At 44.8% G+C, this 22,444-nt stretch overlaps 1 protein-coding gene across 4 annotated transcripts; it reads right to left on the bottom strand.

Annotated features, from left to right (window-relative positions):
• Positions 1-9,375: 9,375 nt before the first annotated feature.
• Positions 9,376-20,209, bottom strand: PRELID3A (PRELI domain containing 3A). 4 transcript variants are annotated; one of them, XM_084218139.1, is made up of 7 exons: positions 20,081-20,209; positions 17,575-17,743; positions 17,182-17,271; positions 16,434-16,504; positions 16,237-16,339; positions 14,556-14,644; positions 10,882-10,975 (listed from the first exon to the last, which is right to left on the bottom strand). In XM_084218139.1, exons 1-6 carry the CDS (start codon positions 20,110-20,112, stop codon positions 14,591-14,593), a joined length of 519 nt encoding a protein of 172 aa, XP_084074265.1. In that variant the 5' UTR covers positions 20,113-20,209; the 3' UTR covers positions 10,882-10,975; positions 14,556-14,590. The 4 variants fall into 4 exon arrangements, 3 of the variants coding, with proteins under 3 accessions (XP_084074264.1, XP_084074266.1, XP_084074265.1); XR_014616614.1 differs by having other exon boundaries at positions 10,901-10,975; positions 14,532-14,644; XM_084218138.1 differs by lacking the exon at positions 14,556-14,644 and having other exon boundaries at positions 9,376-10,975.
• Positions 20,210-22,444: the final 2,235 nt, after the last annotated feature.

The raw sequence follows: 22,444 nt of genomic DNA, 5'->3' as shown, positions 1-22,444 counted from the left end.
TCACTTGACTGGCCTGGGTTTGCATTCGGTCCCAGGATTTCCTGCTGCAGCAGCTCTGTGTTTGGATCTGTGCGGGGCGGGGCAGCCGCTCACGCTGGGAGAAAATCAACAGTTGGAAATTGCCGCCTCTTTTGTGCGTGTGCGTCGAAATGAGAAAGCCTCTTCTCGCTTTCAGTCTTTTCTTAACCATGCTTTGAATCATTTTTCAGGAGATGAGCTGAGAGCAGGTGTCTGGTGGAGAACCAGATCTAGCACAGTGTCAGCGTTAGCACACAAGCAAACAATAGGTCCTGCTGCATTCCCACCCTCGGAATGCTCGCGCCCTTGTTGAGGCACCCAGCGTGAGCAGCTCCGGTCAGATCCATCTTCCTTTGACCCAGCTGGTTGCTGTGAGATCAGGGTTCAGCACGGGACTCTACTGTGTCGGTGTCCCGGGGCAAAGCAGGTGACAAAGCTCTTGGCCCGTGTGGTCGGTCATACCCCTGAGCTGCTGTTCTTCTTAAGCCTTAGTGTCCTTCTGAGTGACTCCTGAGCAGGTTTTAGTAGTTCACTTTCTATCTTGAATGTATGATAATGACTACTAGTAGCAGTGAATTTTAGTAGTAGACAAAGTTGTACAGTTTATGGGGAGGACGGGAAATAAGGGAGGTTTCTAATTTTAACTGAATACCTGTAAAAGTGTTCTCAGAGAAAGCAGTGAGTAAGGTGTAAATTTGTATTATAATGGAGCACACAGATACTGCTATAGTTCTGTCTGACAGCATATCCACTAGTAGCCCCATTTTTTCTGGGGTTTATAACTTGGCTGTAAAAATTCGTGTTTGGCTGAAATTTGGGACAGCGCTCTCTCAGATTGGGAGCGATCTCTTTTTTTTCTTTAATCTTTTTTTCATTCTTTCCCCCTTTTTAATTCACTCACAAGGGAGTGCTAGAGTAATTGTTTAGAAGTTCCAACAATTTTACAACGTTAACTGACTTCTCATGCTTTTTTGCACTTTTTTTTATATTCAAAATACCTTTTTTTTTAATTCAGTCATAGCCAGAGTTTAGTCAATAATTTGGGGCCAGATCTTTTTGGTGTTTAAAAACAAGCTAACATAGCCAAGTTATTAATACTTGAAATCGACTACTGTAACTTTTTTCATAAATTTTTTAATACCCTGAGGCATATTTAATATCTATATAGCAGTGTATTATAGAATGACATAGCAGAAAAGTTTCAGATCTATTTATTAACATTTCTATTCTTCGAGTTAAAGAGAGATACCTCAGAACTGCTCCAAAGTAGCTGGGACTAGACTTCCATAACATAATTTTAAAGGTGTATTAAACAAAACAGCATCCTCTGTCCAAAACACCCAAGAGACAGACTGCCCCTCTGGCCCTGGCAAGGCACAGTGCCTAGGCTGGGAGGCACCAGGGCTGCTTTGGCAGCCTTTGGAGCAGCCATCCATATCGTTTCTTTTAGCCTGATTTGAAAAGCACATGCAAAAGTCTCTGTAAACCTTCCCAGGGAGTCAGCCATCCTTATTTTTTTCTTAAAAGCCCCCTTGGAAAATGAGAATTTTCACATATGTGAAACTATTGAAATAGTTTCTATTTTTTTTCTGAACCAATGCAAACAGGAAAAGCAGGGCTCAGTGCTAACTCTCCCTCCTTGCTGTCCCATTTAAGGTCAGGTGTCACAGCCCTCTCTTCATGGTACCTCTGCAAAAGTGTCTGGCATGTTAAGGCATCTGGAGTACTGGCTTGGGATAGGGATGTAGGATTGCAGGGGAGCAGCACAGGCTGGCTGGTAGGAAAGGTTCTGCTGTTGCTGGAAGGGTTGCCTGATCTCAGTCACATCAGCACTTTTTCTTGTTTCTGTGCCAAAACCAGGCTGTGTGTTTGCTGCACAGTGCACCAGGGGAACCGGACAGAAACAAATGCAGGAAATCTCACTTTGCATCTGCCCTGTTGTTGTCAGGACTTTTTCATGGAGATGCCCCGGCCACGTTTCAGTTGCGCAGTCCTCTGCTCACAGTCTGCTTCCCTGGTGTCCTCAAGCCACCCAGGTGCAGGGCATCCGGCACATTAATTTTCCTCTTGGAGAGGGATTCGGGATGCTGTAGAGCGAGCAGGATGAAGGACTAAGTAGCTCCAGAGCACGTGAAGGCAAACAAGTCTTTCATGCCTGTGCCCTGCTCCGCTCTGGCAGTGTCCGGGGGTGGCTCTGGGGCACTGGCAGGGCCGTGTGATCCAGCCTGTGCCTTCCCAGAAGTCCCACAAGTCCTTGGCTCAGGGCAGGCTCTGCTGTGCTGAGCAGGGCACGAATGCTGAAAAACAACGCAGTGGTTGTACAGATGGCACCCTGTTGCTCACACAGAGCTGCCATGGGCCAGGGCCTGGATAACCTCCCTTTTTCCCTGGAAAAAACCCTCCAAGCTGCTGCCACGTGCTGTGGCAGGCTCCAGAGGACACGGTGTGGAGGGCTGCCTCTCCCCTTGGCTCCCCCCGGCACAGTTGCTCCGCATTATCCCAGCGTTTCATTCTGCGAGCGGAGAAGCAGCGGGTTGGTTGGTGGCGGGAAGCTGAAGGAGCTCAGCTCGCTGGTTGCCTGGCTCTGCAGAGGGGGCTATTTTTAGCTTTCCATCTCCTCCCTGCCTGCACCAGCATCCCAAATGCACTGCAGCCATTGGCCCAGCACCCCGTGGTGCTGCCCAGCATGTCCTAGTTACGGGCTGAACTTCACGGCAGCGTCGGAGGGGGAAATCAGATGCTTGTAAATATCTGTAATATATTTATTAATATTTAGGAAGTCTCCATCAATCATGAAATGGGAATTGAATTTCCCATGATGTTTTAAAAAGGAAACGAGTCTTATTTATATGTGTGTTGGCTGTTATCTTTTATTAGAGTTAACGCTTTCAGCCCCCTAATACAGTTTGCACATCTTAGAGCGAATTACTGATGAAAAGAACGTGGCACTAGCACAGTGAACTCCATTCCACGAATTTTAAAATTATTTCCTTTGGTTTTTTTTAGCTGAATTAGTATGCCCAAGGTCTGTTAAATTATATCATAGGAGATCCAAGGAGCTAAAAATGCCTCTGGCAGGATCAGTCTTGTTTTGTATGTGAACCTGGTTGTGGGGAATGCAAAACCAGCTCTGCCTCATGGCAGTGATGGAAGATGTGAGCAAGCTTTTGCTGCAGCTCTCAGACCTGACCTTTCAAGTGTTCATGGTGACAGTAGTGTTTTGAGGGGTTGTTGGGGTTTTTTTTTTTCCCTTTCTCCATTACTTCCTTTATACAGGGAGGGGTGTTACCTGGTAAAAATAAAATGCCTTTCCATTATAACCTTTGTCTGTGTTAATTATTCATGGGGAAGCTGATTAAAAGGTTCTGTCTCTCTCTTTTTCATGCTTTTATAGTTTTGTAAGATCGGTCAGATGTTTCTTTTGGCAAAGAATTGTTAACAAAAATGATTGCATAACAGCTGAACACTGGCTGGGCTGCATGAAGGGATGAAAACCTGTTGAAGTACCTTTAGAATAGCAATAAAAACTGCTTGTGTAACCCCAGTGATGTGATTAACTCCTTGTCATCATCTGCAGCCAACTCCCTCTGTTACCAGTGTGCTGCTTCTTCCAGCACTGGCGGGCTGTACCTGAGGCAGCATATTTGTCCTGCATGTAATACAGGCTTTGGGAAATCCCCATCCCTCCCTCATCATTGGGAGAGAAATGCTGACAGTCTTTTGGAGAGGTTTTTGATGGATTTGGTTTAGTTTTTGAACCAGAAGTGGAGAGAACATTATTATCACAACTCTTACATTGTTCTCTCTTCTCTCCTGAGCATCCCTTTTTCCCCAGTCAAGTTTAGCATCAGCTTCCCTGGTTCGTTACTGGCTGCATGCTCTATAGGTTAAAACTTACTTAGAACCTCCAACTTTAAACTCCTGATTGCTCCCTTCCTGCTTTACTTCGTCCAGCAGCTCTGCACAACTCTTAGGAATGTCTGTCTTACATCTCAGTCTCATCTGTGAAACAGTGACAGCACACAGGCATGAGAGAAAGGTGCTGCAACTCTACACTCTGGTGCTACAGCAGATGGATTACATTCATGTTACCAGAAAATTTTATACTGTTGCCGTGTTGATAACTTGGAGCTGCTCTGGTTTATTTCTTCTTTTGTATATGTGTATCTTAAGGCCAGTCTGAAATGTTTATGAATACCACTTCATTGTTTCTGTCTGATTTTTACTACTGTGTTTTAGACTTTTTGGGTACCTGAAATTGCTATTCCCCAGAACTTCCTTGTAGGAGAACCATGACAGAGGGGCATTAGCTCAGCCTGATGTGGCACACAAAGCACAGAACCCCCGTGCTGAGCAGCACCTGTGAGCTCCTGCAGAGGCAGCCTGAGGCCTTCCCTGTTCCCTCACCTTGACATTGAAAAACCCCAGAGCTGCCCCTGTTGCTCAGCCGCCCTGGCACAAGTTGTGAGCTGCTTTGTGTCCCGGAGTCCCCAGTTGCAAAAAGACACTTCAAAGTGGTCACAAACTGTTTAAAGAATTTTGAGAGCTGCTACTGAACAGCTGAGTGCTCAGTGTCAGAGCTGAAAGGATCCTGCAGTGCTAGTTTCCATCTGCTTTCAGTACTTGAAAACAATTAGCCCTACTTCCAGGTGAAACAAATTCCAGAGAGGTGAAACTTGACAATACTGTGACAAGCAAAGACTTGTGAATGAATTTTTCTATGGTAGGTCTGCTCTCAACAAATGTCACGGGGTGTAATCAGGAGAAGGAGCTAAACAGGCATCAAATTGTATGCAGTAGTAGCTTAGTTTGTTTATTTGCAATAAATCAATTCAGTAATGTTCCAGTTCCTTCCCTGGTCAGGCTGTTTTGCAGTGGCAGTGCCTGCCTGAACTGAGTGTCAGATGTAAGGTAGCTCAGGCTCTGTGTCCTGAGGTAACAGGAGCTGCTGCTGTCTGCCCAGGGCAGCGAGATGGGTTCTGTAGAACATTTCTGGGTGTTTGGGACAGCTCTTTGGAACAGACCCTTCAGAGCAGGCCTTACTAGAGCTAATTAAAAAATATACTGGTAAGCAGATAGTTTTTCAAGGTGCCAGGCTGCTACTGTAAACTCACAGCTAAAAAGGGCCTGTTTGATTATTGATATATTTGATTTTTAAAAAAACCAACCCATAAGAGCACTCAGTATGAAAAAAAACATATTCTTGGTCCCTCCAATGCAGCTGAAGGTGTTTCCACTCAGTTTCAGGTCCTCTCTGCATTTCTCTAACCAGAGACACCAGTGCTTAGAAATGGGAGCCAGCAACACTTTAGCTTTTGCAGGATGGGTCCTGGGCCAGACAGTGCAGTGTGGGATTTTTTAAACTGGATTTCAGAAATCTGAGTTCAGAAATCTGCTAAATCTAGAATTAAAGGACACGGGCATGAGTTGATGTAAGTCCTGCGGGAGGTGGGCTTCCTAAGTTTGGTGGAAATAAGCACCAGTTCAGCTGGCACAGATCTGTAGAGAGGCAGCACTATCAGGGCCCAGCTTCAGCTGAGACATTTAAGGTAAGCATGTTCCTTTTGAAGGGCTGGTGGTTACACTACCTGTGAATCAAAAGCAAAATGAAGATAATGAGAAGGGTTATTGAGCTGTATTTCTGTTAAAGCTGGTTCCATCTCCCTCACCCCCTTCTTTAATAAAAAAAGTCCCAAACAGGAGGTGCACTTTTTGGACATGAAGAGGCCTAAAGCACAAACCCTTCCCCTTTGAGCTTCCCCTGCTTGTGTGCTGTCACTGTGCATGTACCGTCTGCGCATCTTCAGGGACACCAGGGGCATCAGCTCTAACAGCAACAGGCCACAGAACTGTCTTCTGCTTGTTTCCATGTTATGTGGTACTGAAATGCAATTTCTTGTTCATGCTTTACTAATTAAAAGCTCTTTAAAATTACTGCATTGCTCTCACTTTCTTGAGACAACTGTAAAGACCATGGGCACCTTTTCCTACAGAGCACAGCTGGCAAGGATATGGTCCACATTTGTTTGGCCAGTCAGAGCTCTGAGCTTTAGCTGCTGCAGATCTTAGCAGGGTCAGAAATAAAACTATAGCAAAGTAAAAGAGAAGGTATTGTACCAGCAGAGCCCCACATTAGGAGCCCTTACTGATCATTTCACTTGCAGGTGCCTTCTGGTAAAATGAGACTCATACCTCAATCACCTCAGCTGTAGAAAAATTAAACGGACAGGACTTGTGTTTCACAGAAATGCCTTCTCACTGAACAAATCCATAGTGAAAGCATGACCTGCTCCCTGGAGCTGCAATTAAAAGGCTTAGCCCATTACCTGCATGATTCTCACAGGTGGCAGGTGGTGTTGGTGGGGTGAGAAGGCAGTTTATTAGATAAATAAGGTCTTATTGACAAGTCAAGGCTAGTGATTTTAGATGAGTCTTTCCTGTTCTAATGCAAAATTAAGCAGCTGCCAGTCCCAAAGGCAGTTACCAGTCCAGGCCCAGAGGACCCCTGCAGAGCTTTTGAGCAGTGTGTGGCTTACAGCAAGCTCCAGGGAGACTGGTACTGGATCCTCCTGCATACCCAGCATTGACGAATGGAAAGTGTTTTTCTGCAGCTTTCTCAGAAAACCAACAGTATGTTAGATATTACCACAGTCACAACCAGAAGTGGGTTTTTTAAACTGCACATGGCATTTATTTTGGATAGCACCACAGGGTACATAGACACTTTACAGCCCAGGCCTTCACAGCTCTCAGTCTAGGGAGGTGCAGCAGCAGGGATGGTGTTGCCCACCCACCACTGCTGCACCTGAGGATTTGAATGCGAAGTGTCTCATCAAGGAACATGGCTGGTCATTTCCTCAGTGCTAGGTTGTTACATTGTCAGTACATCAGTGGCCAGTTCGTGCTCTGTGGCAGTTCCTGACACCACCTGCTGCAGCTCAATGTCTTTGCTTACTTTAAGCAAAGTTTTAAAGAATATGGGAGCTTTCACTAGCATTGCCTGTTGTCCCAACAAATATAACCCTTCCTCCAGCATGCCTGCTGACCTGATGGAGGAAAAGAAATAAGAAGCATGGAGGAGCATGGAAGACTCACATTGGCACAAGGCCAAATTAAGGAAAAGAAAGGATAGTCTAAACAAACCCATTAATTACACACCAGACCATTTGACTACACTGTTTTAAGTCAATATTTCTGTTGCTAGCATGAGCCTGCACCAGCACAACAACTAGACATCAACCAGAAACCTGTCTATTTCAAGTGTGGGATCTTCAACATCTTAAAATGCTTCAGGGTCAAGAACGAACATGCCCAGTTTGCCACGCTCTGGGAACCACTTATGCTGTCTTCCCTCGCTGCTTCCCCTGCAGTCAGGAACCAGCTCTTCCCAGCTCCTTCCCTCCATAGCAAGTGTGTGTGACACAGCTGTAGGGATGGGGAGAGCAGCCACACTTCTATCCAGTGTGGAGACCTGATGTGCTGGCACCAAATTCTTAAAATCCAACCTTCCCTTCATCACACCCTTGAATTGCAACCTAGCAGCTGAGAAAGACCAAACTGCAGCTTGAACAACTGCTGTACACAACCTCCCTCTCACAACTCACAAAACCCAACTTCAGTTCCACTTTCAACTCTCCAAGTGCAGAATTGGATGGCACTTGCTGCCTATTAATCAACACGGTCACAAGCTCTGAGCTTTCTTCTGCTTGGCCCCCAGCACTTCAAGATCCCTCCAAGTAAATCAGCACTGACTTTACACCATTTTTTTCCTCCTACGTATCCCTTTTCCTCCTTCTGCTGCAATCCAAAAAGCTGCACTCTGCTGCTCCCACAAGCAGCCTAATACATGCAGCTTTCTGCCTTTGAGATACCTCAGCCAATGCACCTGACATAAAACCGACTTCAGGAATATTTTATAGCCATTTCCAGTGAAGAAAGAGAAGATAGGGGAATTTCTCTAGGGAGCAACGAAAATAAACAATTCCAAAAGCAGGACTTTTTTTGCCTCAAGGGCCAACTCAGTCTATAACAGTCTAAGAACTGGAATGGGAATTGAGATGCTTCAAAAACAGTGTTATGCACAGCACAGACAGCTGGAGATCCCACCAGATCCCATCCATCTAACCAGTCACATGGCCAAGGGAGAAGGATTGAAGCCCCAGACACCAACAATAAGGACAGAGAGCAGGGTAAAAACTGCCTAGGAAAGCTTATGGGAAATTAAGAACCTCTTCATCTGCTGAACACTGGAACCTACCTGGTTCCAGCGTGCCCCACTGCAAGGTCCTATGTACATACTGGCAAAACGAGCAGCCACAGGAAGATCAATAATCCCATGGATGCACAACAAGCACCTACCCTAAGATGAGAGGGAGCCAAGTGACAGACCAGGCCTCCAGAAGAAATTTGGTTTTTTCCTACCCAAAGGGTCCCCACTCTCCTTTAGCCTAGAGAAAAGCAGGACAGGACTGAGCACAAGTAGGAAAGGTGCTGATGCCTGGCCAGTGAAACAACAGGCAGATTGGAAAACCAAGCATTTAGCCACATACTTCCTAAGTGGGAGGAAATGGTGGAGTGAAAGCAGCCTAAAACCAGGGAGGAACAAAACAGAGAGGAGATAGGGAAAGAAGCAGATAGGGATTAATTCCTACAAGAAGGAAACAAAGTGTCAAGAAAGTAATCCGGGAACCTGACATGTAACTGGCACTGGCCCAAGAGTGTGGCAGAGGAGCTCAGCTCCAGAGAGCCCGTGGTGACTTTGGTGGAAGCCAGCACTGCAAGTGCTGTGCACAAGTCAGCCAGCCCTAAGACAACACTAAGTAAATATTTCATTTCTGATGCAAGGAGCAGCTTTAGACAACTCTTCTCCCACACCAAAGCAATATGTGCACCTCTCCCAACGCTTTCCTACCCCTGCTGACAGTCATGTTTTCCTCCCTCCAGCAGGCATGTATGGAAATGCTGCAGCACTCGTTTGCAAATGTACACACACCACCAACTTTTCTCTCTTTTTGTGCAGAGCTCTGCCATAGCTACACTCCCCTGCCTAGCAGAACAACACCAGGAGCTAAAACATCTTCTGTGTTCCTCACCCAGGAAGTGACATCACTCCTGAAAAGGGGACAACAACTGACCTGCACCAAAGCCATCCATCTTATTTTCCAGACATGGGCTGCTTTAAGCTCTAAGTTTCTGTTCAAAAATAGGAAGGGCTTTAGTCCACATAAAAAGAGCAATGTAAATATCTGCTATTCATTTAATTGCTTTCAACTAATAGACATATTTTTTAAAGTAGGTTTATTCATTAGGATCATGTAATTTAGTTACACCCAAATTAAAGTTTACTTTCAAACCAACCAGAATATGAATGCTGAAAACTCTCTTAAGCAACAAACACGTTTAAATTATCAGATCAAAACAGTGACCAACATTTTACTCTTCAATTTTTTCAAACGTTACTCATGCTCTTTAACAGCTTCCTGAGCACATGCTTGCCACTTGAACAAGTAAACATCCTTGCAACATTTGTTTCACTTTGTGTGCACACCAAGAAATAAGTTAAAATGCCTTAACAGAGGGCTCTGTCAGAAACACATACTACATCAGGACCAAACATGACAATTCTGTAAACATCAGACAAGGCTAGAGTCATTGCCAATATATATTTATGTATATTTAATAGGAAAGTTTCTGCAGTTATTGGAGTATTTTTCCAGATAATGAGAAGCATTTCAAAGGATTTAAAAACCATTTTGTACCCACGTGAAAAAGAGTTGAAAAGGTTCAGTTACACTGGTAGTCAGTAGTTAACAGAAAGCATTTAGAAATGAGAGTCCATTTGTGGTTCTTGTACTCTTGTTTTCTCCACTCAGAAATTAAAAAGTTTCTCTTTATGAAACCTTATCATTTGGATTTAAAATTTTCTGCTTATTTCTCATTTCAACTCTTCTGGTTATTGCATCAATTTCTCCCTCAGTTAAGATGTGATGTGAAGAGCAAGGACCAGTGGAACAGCACAGTCTCTTCATTCCAGCAGCCTACAAATACCCTTCTTAGAGATAAGTAAGTATTTTCCAGCACCTTCAAGTAATCCCTGTCCCCACAGGGAGGGAAGGAAAGAGGAAAAATTAATAAATAAGAAAATAAATTATACCCTTCTTCCCACCAGAAAAACTATTTTAGGCTATTAACATCAATAGAAACTTTATCTTTGTTTGGATACAAACATCTAAGAGGTAAAGTATCTGTGTGTCATGTTCAGGCAGCACCTAAGAAGAGTTAGTTCCACATAAGATGTAGCCTCTCAAGATGATCCTCTAGATAAATATCAGATTCTACAGTATCATGTTCTGACTCATGTAGTTCCCTTTAACTGGCCATAAGACATTATCAGATTACAAACCAGACAAAATTCAGTGCTCTAGGACCTATCAGCCCTTTACAGAACAAAAGTTCACACAGAAAACCCTTAATCCCACACATACTTTTTTTCCAAGCTTTTCAGTTTGAGATGGTGCAAATATAACATGCCCTCTACCTTTGTTTGAAAAGGTACATTTAGGCTGCTTTGAATGTGCTAAACATTCAGTGTTTAACATAAATTGTTAAACATAAATTGTTCAAATTAAAAGAGCATCTGCAGGAGGTCAGTTTAAACTTCAGTAGGCAACAAGAGCTGCTGTGGAGATGATGGATGAGGTTACTTTTCCGCTGATCCAGTATTCTTATAAATGGACAAAATCTCTGCAGATCAGCCTTGGGAGGGAGCTCTACAGAGCAGTCTGCAGAATAATACTTTTCTGTCAGCTACTTGGTTTTATTTGGTGAACCCAAATATTTGGCTTTATTTATCCGTGGATGCTGCTGCCATGGCTGGTTTGATCCCCTCGCGCGTAGACTTCAGCTCTTCCAGTTCGGTGTTTAGTTTGCTGATCACCCACTCCAGGGCATCCCGGCCCTGCCAGAAAAATACCAGGATTTAGGATCAGAACAGACACACCACCACTGCTCATGCTTCTATAGTTCTTCCTCTGTCAGACATGAAACTTGTTTTAAAATCAAGGCCATGCTCTGGACAGTTTGACGCCAGATTATATTGATAATTTCTTAGCATTTTCTTACGGAAACTTCACCGCAAAGGCATTTGCTTCACCCCTAAGCCAGAAGCAGATGCAATGCTGGTGTGAGCTGCCAGTAGCACAAGGCCTAATTCAGCAGTCAAGTTTCCTTACTAAGAAAATTGCTGGTTTTGCTGTTTGCTGCTCCCACCACCCAAAGAATATTATGGCAAAATCCAGGTACTGTTCTCAGCTTTATTAGCCAAGTTATATAGAAAGGTTTTGAGAAGATCCGGGACAATGAAAGTCTTCCAGTGCTCTTTGAAGTAGAAGCTAAGTGATCTGATACCAATCAAGAGTTCAGAAGTGGACTCACACTGAATTCTACATTTGTACACAGCAACTTTTCAGCAGCTAAATCAGACTAACTGAGAGCTGCACATTTTATATCAAGGTATGGGAATGCCTCAGCCTCAGAACTGACAGCCAGTGCTTCAGTAAGAGCTGGAGAACCCAGGGCAATAAGCCTGGCAAAAACCTTTCACCTGAAGAAGACTCTAGCAGCTGCACCCCAATGACCACAAGATGCAGCCAGTGGCACAATGAAGTCAAGAAAGAGAAATACTTCAACTAAACAAAAGTCAAGATTTTAGAACTCTGCAAGCTCAGAATAGCAGCTTTTGTCAAAGCAAGCAGATGGGATCAGACCAGGAGAACACCTGGCCTTTTTTCACTTTGAGAGAAGTCAAGAGACATTCACCTCTATTACTCTACTAAGAATAAGAAATACAAACAGTGGAGAGCAGTAAGTGGGAGCCACATGGCTCTGGCCAAGTTTAGAATTCTGGAGATCAAGGTTTGAGCCCAAGAAGTCATAAATGTTCAGGAGAGCCACTGTCAGTGTTCAAGCCTTCTGTAGACATTGGCAGAAGGGACAAGCACGGCCTCCTCTGCGCAGTATTTTGTTCCAAACTGTGATGATGTGCTAATTTTGTTGTGTTCATTAAAGGTGTACAGAAATATCACAGTGTCCAGAACCTGCTGCTGTCCTTTATAGATTACTAAGCATGAACAAGAATCTGCATAAGCAGCTTTGAAACCTAAGGAAAAAAGAATGTCAGAAGAAAGCTCATACACACTTCAAGGATTTCTTTGCCAGGCTAGAAACATCAGTCTGGAATGATATGAAAAGCCCAGATCCAGAGCGCAAAGTGTAACCTATTAAAAGAAATAAAGTTTTACTATGAATAGGAGTACAGTTATCTCAAGACTCTCTTGAGATGACTCACTAAGGTCAGTGAAGGGCTGACTCGATTTCTCTTTGGGTTTTCCATATTCCAGGGACTCACAGAATAAACACTAATTGCTATTTCTGCACTGGCAGGCAGTCCTTAAACTGAGAAAAATCATCCAGGTATCACAATAAAGTGTTCAGCTCTTGGTCAATGCTCAGAAAGGGAGAGTAAGCTCTACCCCAAATTACCTCAAGAACTAGGATGTCTAAGATAATTAGTTCAAGAGATGTCTTTAAAAGATACTAATAATATTCAAGAAAGCATGATTGAAATTGTCCACTTTAAGTACAGGTGGCTGATAGAAGACCTTAGAAGGGATGATTTAACTTCTGAGTTCCTTCCATTTGAGCACCAAAGTGACTGTTCTTCAGCAGGGAGTAATTTCCAACTTCTCCACAGACTGTGCAAGACCTGGGAATGCCAGCAAAGCACAAATAAAAGCACCCAGACTTGGGAAACCTACTACACAGCAAAAAGTTGTAACCAGCTTTGAATTAACTGAGATGAGTGCTCACTAAGGAGCACTAAGGGGGCAGGGAAGGGGAATCATCTTTCAGTAAGCAGGCCTTTGGACCTTTAAAAGTTTAAATATCCTCTCTGAGGTGACAAAGGCACACAGAACTGAGACAGCAGCAGCTTGGATGTTACATTTGTTATATTGCTCAAAGAAGACTAGTCAGAAGGTAAAACACCCTGGCCATAGAAAACAATCAGTAGAAAAACACTGAGATTTTTTTCAGGCCCTGACTTGAAACAATCACATCATTGTCTCTTACTTGATATCTTTGTGGATGAGAGAAATTAATTTTAAAAATCCATGACATTCAACTGGAGCACCAAGATATTTCCTCCAGTTTTTGAGAGTACCTAGGTCTGTGTATATCTCCTTAGACTAGCATACACTATATGCCATATTTTGCAGCTAAGAATAAACTCATGATTTTGGCAAGGAAGACTTCAGGAACATTCTGCACAGGAAATTAAGTTATAAATCTCAACCAGATCCAAAGCCTCCAAGTGCCACCCAGTTATAAGAAAAAATCTGACAGAGGACTGTCTATAAAGTGTCATACTGTACAACAAGTTCTGCAGTCAGTCATTAAGCAAGCACACTCATCCCCAGGCATGCACATTGTGTTATTCATTATTGCAGGTGTCAGCAGCATGATGTGGCTGGCAGAACAAGCGCTGCATATGAAGATTTGTTGGTAGAGCTTAATGACTGGTAAGTGCTGAGCCTTTGTACTTGATGTTTTCCAGAAAAACAGCCATAAAGCTTAGTGGAATGAGAACGTAAAAGCAAACACTCATGGCATACATGGACCTCAAAGTAAGCAGTGTTCAAAGCCCAACTTTCTTAACTAGAAGAAGCAGCAAAATGGATGTTTTTCTTTTTAAGAAATCTTATTGGTTGAAGCAGAAGCCAATACAGGAATGACAGGGACAGGCTACACTGACTAGTGGAAGAAAAACAATCTGCAGAGGTCTCATAGAGACAAATACATTCAGTTCTCTCAACCCTGAACTCAGATTTGGTCATAGTTATATAACTGCAGGGACATGTCACTACCAAAATGAATATAACTACAAGACAAATGAAAAATAGGAACAGTCTGGCATCCTGATAGCTTTCAAGCTTTGCACAGATTTTCTCAGAAGGGCAACACTATTCCCCAGGCAGAAGAAAAACAAATACAATTCCGCCTCGCAAAACATTACCCCTGCTAGCAACGTGTTTCAAGAAATCAATTTTACGTGCTAAGAACACAGTTCTGTTTCATTTTTATAAAGCCAACTGCACTCACTAGCCAATTTATTAGTTTCTTTAGGTACCAGCTTTATATACTGAAATCACAGAAACGAAGACCAGATCAAACACTCAGTGGAGGGACTCCTCACACCCCTAGTTGTCTGCAGCCTTCAAGCCATAAGTGAGACTGTGTGGCACATGGCTGCAGCACGTTGGCTGCCCAGCGGCACAAGCAAAGGTTCATGGATCCAGCCTGGACCGAGGCTACGCTCACCCTCCACAACTGCAGTGCAAGGAACAGGTCTGCCATTCCTGTATGCAAGGTGTGTGAAACAGACATGCAGGGTCATTTATGAAATCCACGTGACAACAGTCCATGCAGATATTTGCTAGAAAGCTGAAATGCTGTACCAAGAAGAAGAATGCTGGCATTACCACTAGTTAGTACAAACTGCAGGTGTAGAGAACTGCTAGCTTAGAGCGCTTTCAGAATTTTGAATTATCCACTCAATAGCATCCCACCCCTAGAGTAACACAAAAGTATTTACAACAAACAGTAAATGATTTTTTCATCGCCATCAAAAACAACAATGCATCACCTGCCACTGCTACCTCAGAGCAAAGTCTCAATAATTCCTATTTCTTCAAAACAACAAAACATTTTTCAGTAACTGTCATTAAGTTTAAGAGGGGTGTTGAGAGCACAGAGGTGTTGAGAGCACAGCATGCAAGAAGAGCTAGTAGTAACACAATAGGTACTGGTTAGCAAGGAAAGGGCTGGTAACAGCATTTACAAATTCCTGCCAAGTGCAAAATCTGTGGAGACTTTTCAGTGAAATACACAGGACAAGAAGATCTTTTTGATTTGCAAGAAGCTTGTAAGCCAGTGTGCTCCTTGAAAATGGCAGAATGGAACAATCTTTAAAAGAAATTGAGCTCTCTCACAGGCAACACCTCAGCAGGTACCAAGAAATATTTACAGTTTCTCTGATTTCAAAAGAGATATGTAAATGTAGCCAATGCCTCAAGAGGAGTTTTGCCAGCATTTTTAAGTGTGCCTAACTTGATCTGGCACGTGAGCAACTAGACAATGCTTTGCTACCTCTGGGTCAGCCTGAAATTTGGTTGTGAGCCAGGGTTTGTTCCTCTCTTTCAAGAATATATATTCCACACAGACTTTTTAATGGAAACTGGATCAGAACAGAACAGTAATTTAAATGAAATGCCTTCTATTTAAAACAGAGAGGACCCAGCTAGGTAAAGGTACTCTTCACTGTCTAGAAATGAGCCATCACTCCTTCCCCATGACATGATTTTAACATGTTTTCCTCTCACCTTAGGAGAAGCACACAGAAGGGTGGAAAAGGAGGCTTTCTCCTCTCTGATCTAGTTGGTCCTACCAAGTTGGCTTATACTGGCTTGTCAAGGAGCATCCCTCCAAAGGATGAAGGGGTGGCCAAAGCACAGGATTTCTGGCAAAGCAGGAGTTACCTGGACCAGATTTCCACTGTGCTGAACCCCTCCAGCAATGTAGAACACAATCTCAAACTCCTAACAGCACTCATTCTGCTGTTAGGCAGCAAGGCCTATGCTTCTCTAGCAACTCTATTTCTTCCCCAAAAAACTGTAGGACAAAGTGCTCAAGAATAAGCATTCCCACAGCTCTGCCTGTGCTGAAGAGCAGCTCCATGGCTGCAGGCAAAATAGAAAATGCAAGCGCAGGACAGAGCAGTCAGCGCAGGGTTACCCAGGTGAGCCAGCACAGTCTCACCTCAGAGAATATGCTTCTGCTTACACTAAATTACTTTTAGCCAAAGGAAAGGAGACAGCTCAATAATGGATATGAACTGGAACAACTGACAAAGCAGCATAGAAAATATGCTGGTATTAACTGATAAATCCACATTATAAAGGCTGAAAGTGAAGTTACATTTTCTACTAGCACTAAGTCCCAAAAATAGGTTGCTGAGGTTCTATAAAAAAATCTACTGAAACACTGCACACAAAATCTAGAGAAATTAAATATAACATTCAACACACACCATTGACAATTACTATTTCAAAAGAAAGAGTGATTGGGTGGGGAAGAGAGGGAGAAAACAGAATAAAGACGTACCTTTCTGGCATTAGAAGATATTGTATTTGCCATCAAGCTTTCCAGATAACTGCTCAAGCTAATGCCTTTAACAGTAATAATTGCTTCTTGAGTTAGCACAGTCCTGTAAGGGAATAAGGAAAGGTTAACACCTAAGCTGAACTGGACTAACAAATTGTCTCCTAGACAGAAAGACACACACAAATTTCCCTACTTACTTTTCCGGGTTTTCTGGATGAGGTGTGTAAACCAGTCTCTCGTCAACAGACACCAAGTTTGTGAGGGTAATCTTAAGAATAAAAACAGAGCTGAAATCCTCACTTCCCACCTTTCATTTTTCTGTTATCAGCAGCAGTCAATACACAATAGCAGAACACTCAATTTAATGTCAAAATACTGTACACAGAATATAAAACCCAGAACACAGTCAATAAAAAGACCTATAAAGGGTGACGCATCTTCTCCTATCCTTGATCTAATTATATCAAAGTTCCCATTCACAGGACAGAGCACCAGCAGCTTTCTCTGAATATCGAGTCTGATTTATGGACAGTGATTACAGAGACAAGGCTCTCCTACAGACAACCTCATGTTAAATCTGAGATCTATGAGTTACCAGGATACCAAAATATAGCACAATGCTTCATTCACATTCTATGAAAAAAGGCATTTCACATTAAAACTTTTGTTGGGAATGACAGAACTCATTCATCTGAAAGACAAACTATTTTACATGCATTCTGAGAATCTTACATTAAAAGTAGAATCACAAATGTTAGATGTTGAAGTATTTAAATTTGGAGAAGAAAAAAAGGGAAGGGGAAAAGAGTCATCTAAGACACTGATTAAGACTTGTAAATTGTTGCTTCCAATGAAAGACACAGATACACTTCTAATCTAAATGTTAAGAGCAAAACATTCAACTTCCAGAACTAACTATCAGAAACTTCTTAAGCCACCACTCACATTAGTTGAGCAAAGCTCCATCTTCTTTTCCACTGGATCTACCACAGAATGCTCCTCTATGTAAGTCAGAGTTCTACTTGTTCCTAATATCTGAAGGGAAAAAAAAATGTTAAGTACCAAAATCCAACAAACAAACTGAATCTTAAAACACGTAAGTGCCAAGTTCTCAGTGACCCCAAATAAATACAAATTCATGGATATCAGAGGATTGTGATCAGTAGCGAGACTTCATTGTCTAGATTGTATCAGCCACAGAGCATGGCACAAACCAGCCTGGAAGGCATTTACAGGCACACACAAATTTCAGCTTTTACTTCGAAGTCAGCTCCAATTCACAGGTTGACATAAAAGGGATCACATCCTTAAAAAAGAATGAAGACTGCAAAAGTGTACCGCTTTGACAATACTGGGCAATCCCCACTCCGTGCTGAGAAGACGGTGACTGTGCAGCCTCCCCTGGTTATCCAGGCTCCTGTCGAGGACATCTACTCCTACCACACAGGGATTCATGGGGTTGGGGTACTTCCTCATAGCAGCTTTGATCACGGTATCCCAGGGATGCCTGTGAAAGGAAGAGGTGAGAGTATCTGTAAGTATTTTGCATTGAATTGCAAATAACCACATGATACTAAATCAGGATATAGGTTGTGCAATATGGTACAGGCTGTGCAGCTCCACAGCTCCCAGAAGTCCCTTTGGAATACAGTTATGCTTGGAAAGGCAATACTGATACAAAAACAGATGAAAAAATAAATTCTTCTCCTCAGACTGAAGCAAGGAATTGTTAACACAAGACTAAGAAAAATGAAGGGGCACCAGTCACTCACTGCTACAAGTGGCCTTCCAAGTAGTGCCCACAGAGATGGTGGAAATCTCAGCTCATTCCAGAACTCCACCAGGAAAGCAACCTCACCTAACACTTAAGCTTGCCCTGCTTGGAGAAGAGGGCTAGACTACATGACCTCCAGGAGTCCATTCCACCACAAATTGTTCTGTAATTCTAAGCATACCAAATAAACTAAAAGAGGACATCACTAGCTTCTGCTCATTCCTGTAGCAAAAAAAAAAAAAAAAAAAAAAAAAAAAAAAAAAAAAAAAAAAGCAAAGTGAAATTAAATTCTACCAAAAAAGGATGACTGCGAAAGAAACAGATTTTTAGAAACCCCACCAGCTCACAGCCTGATTTCTGCACCTACACTACTGCCTTCCAGCAGTTTGTCAGCATGGATTCCACTTATGGATACTTTTCTCTGAGCTGTTTTTACAAAACAAAGTTTGATAACCCCAGATTCCTGGGATTGGAGCAGTCCTGCTATACAAGGCCAGACTGTCCACACAGCACTTCAGGTACTTCAGATAATTCCTTCTGAAACAGAGGAGGCTAGAAACCATGGACTTGATCCAACAGAGAGATTCTGTCCCTAATTATTTCTATATTCAGAATAACTGACTGTCCTGACATAATAGCCTTAAAGCCTTTAAAGGTATGTTTAAAAATTCAACAATTGGCATCTAACTTAAGAAGGCTTAGGGGTGCCAACTTGTACTTAAGAGTTGCACTTGGGACCCTAAATGGATTTTATTTTAGTCTTAAAATAGACTGGTACAGAAAGACACTGACAGTACAGCACTACAGGAACAAACAGAAAGTTGAAAAAATAAGCTATTTTTCTAAGAAGAAAAGTGTCAGAAAGCTTTACTGGTGCAAGAAGGAGAAATAAAAGCTGTCAATTCTTGCAGCAGAAGGAGAGCTGGAGGATTGCTCCTTGTTCCATCTTTGGTGACTTTACACCTCCATCAACAAAAGATACACAAACTGAAAATGACAAAATTCTGTTAAATGTCCCAAAGGGACTGAGTCAGAGATCTGACAAGGCACAACAACATTTTATTAACCATTCAAATGAACTACCTACACCCACACACATTACGCCATAAAATGTGGATGTTCTAATACAGAACTTGATGAGAAAATGTCAAATAAAAATAGCTTTTGCATTCCCTAGGTGACAGATACTCATCTCAAACTCAGGAGTTGTGTCATGCTCAAGCAGCCTCTGCCTGATATTTCCTGCTAGAAACCACAGTTCGCTTACACCAGACCAACGCTGAAGAGGAGCACCGAGTACCTGCATCAGTGCAAGGTATTCAGTTGTGTTCAGCTAATTAAAGAAATTCAGAGCAACACAACTGGGATATTTTGTAAATATGTTAAGAACTATCACCCTCGGTGTTCTTCGGGCCTCAAGACTTTTGGAACACCTGTAGCAGAGGAATGGTCGGCGGTGGCATTCCCCGAACGGCACGGGCCCTGCGGAGCCAGCTCCCCGGGACAGCTCGCTACACGCCTCCCGACACTTTTCCCGGTTGCTTCCTCGCTGGGCGGAGGTGGAAGCGGACGGCCAGAACCGCGTTCCATGCAGACAAGCGCTGATGGAAAGAACACTCAGAGCTGGCTGCTGGGCACACAGCGGCACACCTGAGGCTAAGGGACACCGTCACTCTGTCCACACCTCTTGGAATACACCATAGGCTACATCGGTAGTTTGGGATTTATTTTTAGTTATGGTGTGAAAGTTATTTTTCCTAAACACCCAGCCCTTCATCAAGCCACCACGCTGTGGGGCCAGCTCTACCACTCCATCCTGTTGGAATGCTGTTCCCGAGACAGGAGAAGCCCAGGCGCGGGGTCCGGCCGCGCAGGAAGCAGCTCGACACGATGCAGGACCGGCACCACCGGAGCCCGTTCCCGGCCTCCCTCCTCCTCCTCCGACCGCGCCCGCAGCATTCCCATTTCCGCCGTCACCCCGGCGGGACCCGGCTCGCCTCGCACGGCCCGGCTCGGTGAAGCGCCGGGGTCGCGCCGAGCCCTCCGCCCCCCTCAGCACGGCCCCCTCACCCGAATACGTGCTCCGAGCTCCAAATCTTCATGGCGGCTCCCGGTGCGTCCCGCAGAGCCCGGCGGCAAGGAGAGCGCGCGGCGGCGGAGCCCGACTGACGGACAGCCTCGCGCCGGCCCGGCGAGCGCGAGCGGCCGCCGGGAGGGGCACGGGGGGCGTGCCCGGGCCGGCGCGCGCGTCACGCGCCTGCGTCACCGTCCCGCCCCTCCCGCGCCCGCGTCACCGCCCCGCCCCTCCCGCGCCCGTGGAAGAGGCGACGCAGCGCACATGCGCAGGAGCGCGCGCCGGTCGGGCCCGGTGTCACCGTGTCCCGGGCTGGAAACGACTCCCGGGAATGGTCCGAGTCCAGTTCGTAGCACAGGACAGCCCCAGGAATCACACCGTGTGCCCGACAGCGTTATCCGAACGCTTCTCTAACTCTGTCACGCTTGGTGCTGTGACCGTTTTCCTGGGGGCCTGTTCCAGTGCTCAACCAGCCTCTATTTAAAGATCCTTTTCCTGATATCCAACCTAAACCTCCTCTTTCCAGTTCATGCTGGAAAGGTGCATCCTGAGAAGGCACTTCTGTATTACCATTGGCTGGCTGTTCCCCAGGTCCTCATAAACCAGCCCTCACTACCAACTCCTCAGTGCAAAGGAGGGGTGGAGCTCCCAGAGCAGGGGGAGAGCTGCAAGTGATGAAGGAGTTGGAGCATCTCTCCCATGAGAGAGGAAGGGCTGAGGGACCTAGGCCTGTTCAGCCTCTAGAAGAGATGGCTGAGAGAGGACTCCATCAATGTGTATAGGTACTTAGAGTGGGGGGTGCCCAGAGGATGGATCCAGGCTCTGTTTGGTGGTGCCAAGCATTAGGACAAGTGGCAACAGGCAGCAACTGATGCACAAGAAGTTCTGTCCAACTGAATATGAGGAAGAACTTTTTTACTGTGTAGGTGACTGAGCGCTGGAACAGATTGCCCAGACAGGCTGTGGAGTATCCCTTACTGGAGATATTCAAGAAGCATCTGGATGCAGCTCTGTGCCTTGTGCTCTGGGATGACCCTGGTTTAGAAGGGAGGTTGGACCCAATGAGCCACTGTGGTCCCTTCCTTTCCCATTTTGTGATTCTGGGATTCTGTGAGCTACTGGTGTTTTGGTTTAATTAAACCGGGAGTTTTGATTAAATACCCTAATAGCAGCCATGGGGGTGACACGCAGCCAGGGACATCATGAGCAGGGCTGTGCCCAGGGATGAAGTCATTGTTGAGGAATACATGTGGGGCAGCAGCTCGGTTTGCGAGCTGCAGATGGAGATGTAGATGGAGCTCTCAGTGGGAGCCTGAGACAAGAGGCCATGAACTGCCAACCCTTTGGTGGTGCCAGCCAGGTAAATGGACACTGGGAGACACAACAGGAGCGAAGACTCATGAGTAAGAGCGAGGTTTGCATGTGGCTTGGACTGTGGGGGTATAAAAGGGGTTCCTTTGTTGGGCTCCCTTCTCAGAGGCACGAGCTGGGGCTGTTTCTGTGTTACTGCACCATGAATAAATTGCTTTATGGAATGAGACATTTGAGACTCTGCCATGAGGAATGTAGGGTGGAATGTAGGTTTCCAGTAAGGAGACCTGGCCTGACTGTGTGAGGGGGGTCAAGTAGGGCACCTATGGGTGCACTGGAGCTGCTCGCTGGAAAGGGGCTCTGGTCACAGCAGTGAAAGTCTCTGGCCTTGGGAATGTGAGTGACAGAGAGTCTTGGGAATGATCAGACTGGGACGTTTCCTTAACAGTGATAACGCCAAGTGCCTGAGTTCACCTAGAGGACTTTGCACACACTCATTCTACAGCAAACACATTGATATGAAATGCCTTACATAATGGGGCAAAACCAGGAGACAGGTTTCCTTATTTCCTACCTCCAGGCTTTGTAGAGCATTGCTGCAGGCTAAACCAACCCTGGCAGCAAAGAGACCCACCCTTCTCAGTGAGGTTGGCCAACCTGGGCTGGGCTGGACTGAGCCTGCCCTGCTGACTCACCCACACCCTTGAGTCAGCAAAGGGATTGGGACAAGCTGGAAAGATGGGCTGGGACCAGCAGCATGAGGTTCAACAAAAACAAATGCTGGGTCCTGCACTTTGGCCACAACAACCCCATGCAGCACTACAGGTGCCGTCAGAGTGCTTAGAAAGTGGCCCAGTGGAAAAGGACCTGAGGGTGCTGGTTAACAAGAGCTGAACGTGAGCCAGCATGTGCCCAGGTGGCCAGGAAGGTCGGTGGTACCCTGGCCTGAATCAGAAACAGCGAGGCCAGCAGGTGCAGGGCAGGGATTCCCCCCCTGTATTCAGCACTGGTGAGGCCACACCTTAAATATTGCATTCAGTCCTGGCCCC

This window comes from Fringilla coelebs (genome assembly GCF_963513975.1).
Source record: "Fringilla coelebs genome assembly, chromosome: 1".
NCBI lineage: Eukaryota > Metazoa > Chordata > Aves > Passeriformes > Fringillidae > Fringilla > Fringilla coelebs.
Note: the sequence above shows the minus strand (reverse complement) of the source record. Positions and strands in the feature narration are given on the sequence as shown.